Source organism: Chinchilla lanigera, unplaced genomic scaffold, assembly GCF_000276665.1.
Source record: "Chinchilla lanigera isolate Chin_1 unplaced genomic scaffold, ChiLan1.0 scaffold00075, whole genome shotgun sequence".
Lineage (NCBI taxonomy): Eukaryota > Metazoa > Chordata > Mammalia > Rodentia > Chinchillidae > Chinchilla > Chinchilla lanigera.
In genome coordinates, this window is record NW_004955476.1 from 6,603,835 (window position 1) to 6,610,286 (window position 6,452).

The 6,452-nt window shown below is 48.5% G+C and overlaps 2 protein-coding genes across 2 annotated transcripts in view; both read right to left on the reverse strand.

Annotated features, from left to right (window-relative positions):
* Positions 1-236, reverse strand: part of Ccdc34 (coiled-coil domain containing 34) — a gene marked incomplete in the record, with an annotated part of 14,565 nt that extends 14,329 nt beyond the window's left edge. Inside the window, 1 exon segment of the mRNA XM_013502966.1 lies at positions 1-236. Within this exon segment, the coding sequence (XP_013358420.1) occupies positions 1-9 (9 nt within the window).
* A 4,008-nt stretch (positions 237-4,244) lies between these two features.
* Positions 4,245-6,452, reverse strand: LOC106146382 (INO80 complex subunit B-like; the record flags this gene model as incomplete). Its single annotated transcript, XM_013502965.1, is given in 1 exon segment — positions 4,245-6,452. A coding segment is annotated over 1 exon segment (184 nt), but the record flags the coding sequence as incomplete, so codon positions are not given.

Consider the following 6,452-nt stretch of genomic DNA (forward strand, 5'->3'; position numbering starts at 1 on the left):
CGTCGCCATGGCGACGCCCCGACGCCGGGAGGCTGGGCTGTGCGCTGCGGAGCGTGGCGTCCCGCCGAGTTCCCCCGGCCGCTGCTCGGCCGCGGTCTGCGGAGCTTGTGCCGACTGTCGCGTACACGGAGGAGTCCCCTGGCGCTGAATAAGGCCGGCGCTCTTCTAAAGGGGCAGAGACGGCGCTTGGTCCCGCCGCTCCTCAGCCCGCTACCCGGACTATTCGAGAGCGAGGCTGCGTTCGCTGGGGGGTGGAGGCCCGCGGCTGTGCGCGTGCGAGCGTGCGCGTGCCTGCGCGTGTGTGTGCCCGGAGTGTGTGTGCTCTCGCGTCCCGGTCGCGCCCCGCCTGCCTGGGGGAACTGCGCTCCCTAAGCGGGGTTTGGGCCCTCTTTTTCGGGGCCTTTTGCTGTACTAAGCCCGGGGGTTGGCGAGGTCCTTGTAGTCCTCGTCCTTTAGTGGTAAAAAATAAATACAATGGGCAGGGGATTTAGCTCAGCGGCGCAGCGCCTGCCTCGCAAGCGCAAGGTTGTGAGTTCGATTCCTCGTACCGGAAGGAAAAAAAAATACAATTAAAATATGCCGAGATACTAATTTTGAATAAAGAAGGAATTCTGTGGGATCACGGGGCGCTCTTAGAAGTGGGGAAGGGAGTAAAGACAGCGAGATCGACGTGGCTGATGCTTATCCATGCTGACAACACCGCATCCGCTTTTGCACAAACAGGGCTTTTGTGCGGCTCGTGGTGTCCGTTACTGGTGGAAATGCTGAGAAGCGAAATTGGACTGAAACAGCGCGCAGAACTTGTTGCTGACGGCAGAGTGACGCAGGACCTTTGATGAAATCTAGGTCTGCCCAATTTGGCCTAGCACAATTAGTAGGGTGGAAACAATAGCAACCAACGACAGTTGAGAAGCTTTAGTAAGACCCGGTAGCGGGGCGTGTAGCTCAGCGTTAGAGCACTTGCCTAGTGAGTGCGCGGCCCTGGTTCCATGCTCAGCACCAGAGGCGAAAAAGACAAGCGGAAAAACTACCTCAGTGGAGTGTTTTATTAAAATTTCAGTAAAAGCAATGGAAACAGAGGAAAACTGGAGCAATCCAACAGTAATAAAAATGATCAAAGAAAAGTTTTTCACTCTACCCCAGTTACCCAGCATGGACCAGCCCAGTTAAAACCGCCATCAGAGCATCTCTAGGGTCGGTGACCTCAAAGCGGCCTGGGTTCCTTTAAGGCTTCACCCAGAGAACAGCTTGTAGCAGGACTTGTTGGCACACGCCTGTGACCCTAGACTCCAAGGCTGAGGCAGGAGGATTGTAAATTCGAACCCATTTTGAGTAAGTTGAGACCCTGTCTCAAAATTAAAAATAAATTGCTGGGGATATAGCTTCGTGCGAAAGCCCTTGGGATTTGATCCTTAGTACGGGGGGAAGAAAGTTTGTGAGGCAAGTTTTCAGTAGATAGAACTGACATGAAGTGCAGCACAAAAATCAGGCTTTAGTATAAATGGGCCGGGGACGTAGCTCAGCTGGCAGGTACAAGGTCCTGAGTTCAATTCCTGCTATCAACCCCTTCCCAAAAAAACCCACAAGTATAAACAGACTTGGACTTGAATCAGTGTTTTCACTTGATATATTTCCCTAAGTAAGCTGTTCGGCCTTCCCAAGCCTTACCCCTCTGTGAAAATTGGAAAATAATCTGCCTGGCCATTTACCTCATTAATCCTCAGTGCTTCCAGCTCGGGACCTGAGAGATTATGATGGTGAACAGGGCCACTTTAAATTCCCAAACTTTTCCACTTTCACCACTTGGATCTAAAGTGTCACAGACTTCCTTTCCTCAAGGTACTTACTAGACAACCTGTTCCCTGTCTTTGACGCTCCAGGGTCACCATGGCCAACAATGGCATCGCCTGTATTGGTCCTGGAGCCCTGAGGCTGAGCGAGGAGGTACCTGGCACTGACCCCACACACGGTCAGGTCTCTCACTGTGCCGTTCTCACAGCGGCGAACAAGCAGAACTGAGAGGGGTGGAACGATGCAGGAGTCTCTTCCCTTAATTTTTGTTTTAGGAGCTAGGATCTCACTACGTAGTTCAGACCAGCCTTGAACTTGCAGTGTAGTCCAGGCTGGGCTCAAACTCACGGGGATCCTCCTGTGCTGATACCACAGGAATGCACCACCATGCCCGGGCAAGTCTCCCCTTAAATTTTTTTTTATTTCAAAGATAAAAGAACTAACACATATTAAACACACAGACATAAATGAAACAACATAAAAACAACACAGAGCTTCAGACGAGCTGATAAATTAACAATGGTTGTTAGATTGTTATCTTCGAATTGGTTACTCCGATAAACAAATATAGGCATGATCAAATAACTGTTCCTTTCAATAAAGCAATAGAAATTAGTAGTACAATTATCTTAGTTATCTTGTGTGTACGTATATACATATTTTCCCCTTCTTTCTGTCCTCTTTTCCCTCATCCCAGTCACTCTTTCCTTTTGAGCAGTTTCTTTCCCTTTCACAGTATCTATTGTACCTTTTGGGTTTTCTTTACTCTTTCAGGTTCTTACACTAGGGAAACAATACGATGTTTAGACGTGAGTCTGGTTTATGTCACTTATGAGTATGGCCTCTAGTGCTGACCATTTACCTATAAAAGCCTCGAGTTGATCTTTCTTTATAGCTGAGTAATATTCCATTACAGAAAAATACCACATCTTTTTTATCCATTCCTCAGCTGATGGGCATTTGGGTTGTTTCCATGATTTAACTATCACAAATTGCACTGCTGTAATCATGGGTGCACATAAATTGTTGTGGTATCATGTTTTTAGTTCTGGAAAAATACCAAAAAGGAAATAGCTGGGTTGAATGGGCCCTCTAATCCTAGTTTACTGAGGACTCTCCACACTGATTTCCCCAGTGGTTGCACCAGTCTACACTCCCACCAACAGTGGAGAAGGGGTCTTTTGTACCCACAGCCCCTCCAGCATTTGCCATTGATTTCTTGATGACAGCCATTCTTTCTGGAACGAGATGGAATCTCAGTGTTGTTTTAATTTGCATTTCTCGAAAGACTAATAATGTTGAACATTTTTTCATGTATTTCTCTGCCATTTGTATTTCTTCAGCTGAGAAGTGTGTATTCATCTCAGATGCCCATTTTTGGGTCTTTGAATCTGTCCCCTTCACTTTTAGCGAGTGGACTTAGTGATGTTTTCTCAGCACTCACTCATTTTCACTTCCATGATGTACCTGAGGTATTCTGGGCCAGCTCTGTGGCCTTGGGAAGTGACATTTACTCTCCAATCCGTGCCTGAAAGGCTGAGGCAGGAGGTCCACAAGTTGGAACAAGCCTGGGTAACTTAGACCGTTTTAGTTAAAAAAATTTTTTTAAAATCTGCAGTTGCAGCTGAGTGCGAAGGCACTGGCTTTAATCTCAAGTACGCAAGAAAGGGGAGCGAGGGGAGGAGAGGAAGGGAAGGCAGGACCGCGTCTACCTGACCGTCACAGTCCTGGGGTGATGACATCACCGTGAAAAGTGAACCCCTGCACATGCGAAGGCCTTCCACACAAAACATTCGGAAATAATCCAGGCAGGAGGCTGAGGCGGGTGTGAGCGGGTTCCCTGTGTGCTGCGGACACTGTCAAGTGGGATGGGACACGTGAGGGGGACTCTACTCTGTGGCAGAAACTTCAGACATGTATGAAGTTTGAAGCTCAGGTGGTGTCCAGAATTAAGAGGAACTGGGTGCTGCTCATGGTCTTCTTTGTAGGAAGAGATTCTCTTCACTCCACTAAACCCTTTGCTTTCTCCTGTCAATGAGGACTTGATTGTGAATGCCGAGCTATGGGCAGCTGAGGCTGTTTGCTTTTGAGTCTATGTAGCCCAGGCTGGCCTGGAACCCACAACCCTCCTGCCTCAGCCTCTGAAGCGCTGGGATTACAGCTGTGCACCACCACACTGGGCTCATGTAGGTTTTAACTATATGGTTTTAAAGATGTGATGGATGGGATTCTCTGCATTGTTACCATCTGTTTCCCATGGTATGGTTCAGACTTAGGATACAACTTCTACAACATCAGCAAGTGTTCTTAAATATTCATGAAGGAGTACCAAAATAGTGTTTGCTAATGGTCATTCCCAACATTTCTTCTAATACTCTTCACAATTTTAATTCGAGTACATATTGCTAAGTAAATTCATCGATATACCTAGTATATATTAAGGCAAAATAGACTGCTTTCTAGAAACTTTAATATTCAAAACACTGAATACAATATTATATATGATACCATATGTGTAGCACAGGTTACCACATATTTTATGTATCTGCTATTCTATTTTTTAAATGAAATGAAATCAAAAGTTTCCAGTAACCTGAATGTTGGAGAAAACAACTTTTAATTAGGATTTTCTTACCAAGTTATGATTTAATATTGATCATATATGTAAATATATAAACATGATAGCAATTTTTAAAACTTGTAAATAGTTGTCCTTACAAAATTACAACACACTGTAAATAAATCCCTCCCACATTTTATACAAACTACGATTTTGATATACAAAGATTCTGTTTTAATTACACTGACAATGTACAACCGAGACTATTTACAATGCAAAGAAGTCTATAAACCACACTTGAACATCCTGCTACTGGCAGCCGCTATACTTCAGGAGGTAGCTTTAATGAAACGAAATGAACAGAGGCCGTTTCCCAGCTTGTGTTCTAAAACTAATTTACAGAAGATAAAAATTCATTATATGCACATATGTACAGTTTAGTTGTTAAACTGCAATCTTGCTTCCGAGTTTTAGGACATGCAGGATAACCAATGTGGCAGTAGGTCTGCTAGGGATTTAGCACTGTTTGAAGGCGTACTGAGAAATTACAACATCAGACTCCACACAGCAACACCCGAAGCCCATAACTGAGAATCAAGCAAAAGGCTTAATTTTTAAAGACAGGGCTGTATTTTATTCCCCCTACCCCCACCACGATGTATCTGTCCTGTCTAATCACAGCTCAGCATCTGATTATTGGCAATTTTGGGGGGCCTGTTTTGAGACAGCGTCTCTCTGTGTAGCCCAGGCTGGCCTTGAGCTCACAGCAATCCTCCTGCCTCAGCCTCCCCAGTGCTGCAAGTACAGGTGTGCACCACCAAGCCCAGCACCACCTGAGTATTAGCTCGTTTTGAAATCGAAGTGCGGGGAAAATGTGTGGAAGCTTCTGTATCACAGCACTGGTCCAGGAGAACCCAGCCCACTAGGAAATAAATGCTTTGGATCATGACTACTCCCGGTGTCCTGCAGTGACACACACCATTCACCCCGGCACCTCAAACCCCAAACGGATGCCGCGCCCACTCGGCCGACTCATCGGGAAAGCCGCTGGCGTTGGGAAGCATTAGCGGAAACGGCAGCCGGCCACCAGACCTCTCAGGTGCTGTAAGAATCCCACCGTTTCTCCAAATCCGAGAACCCACACGCGGCCGCCCGCTTTTCCTCCCAGTGATTGCCGAACACGGAGGGAATGTCCCAGCACGTGAGAAAGTGACCCAAAACAAAGGTTCCGCCATTAAGAAAATCTAACAGCTGTTAGTGTTGTTTTCAAAACATGCTCAGGCCTAAACCCGCAATGCTGTGAGCAGGATCCATGACCCTCTTCCCTCCCAGAGGGGGACGAAAGGCGGAGGGCGATGTCCACGCGCTCTAAGTGGGCTTGAGGTCGTCCTGAGATTAACGGTGAGTCTTCGCAAGACTTTTCTTCAGTTACATAGTCGTATTTTAAAGTAAGTTTTTCTGCGGGGCATGCAACACATGCCTGCCAGCGCAGCACTCGGGAGGCTGAAGCAGGGCGATCGATAGAAGATCGAGGCCAGCGTCGGCTGCACAGTGAGTTCAAGGCCAGCCCAGGTTACACAGCGAGATCCTGCCTCATCCACCACCCCCTAAAAATGATAGCTTTAAAAAATATTAACAGCTGTTCCTTCTCTTGTGCTTAATTCGGAAACACTGTAGAGCTGCTCTTCAGGATGAGGGAAGCCCGAGGCCGCACGCTGACGTGCCAGGTCCTCTGCAAGTCGCGGCGGTCCGCGGTGCACCCCCAGCTGACGGGACGCTGTTCCCGCGGCGGACAACGCCGGCACCTGTTCCCCGAAGACGTCTGCTCCGAGGGCGAAGCTGCCACCCGCTTCCTCCGGACGCCCGGGGACGATCGCGCGCCTTGGGGCGCCCGGGAGCCGCGGGCGGGACCCCGGCTCAGTCCCGCACCCGGGGCAGGTTGTAGGCGTAGCGCACCAGCGGGAAGCCGCGGCTCTGGTAGAAGCAGGCGCGCCCGCAGGCCTGCACCTGCTCCGAGCTGTCCGACACGAACGAGTCCTCCTCGTCCGCGCAGTCCGACAGCGCCGACGGCGCGCCGCACTCGAACCAGAAGCGCTCGGGG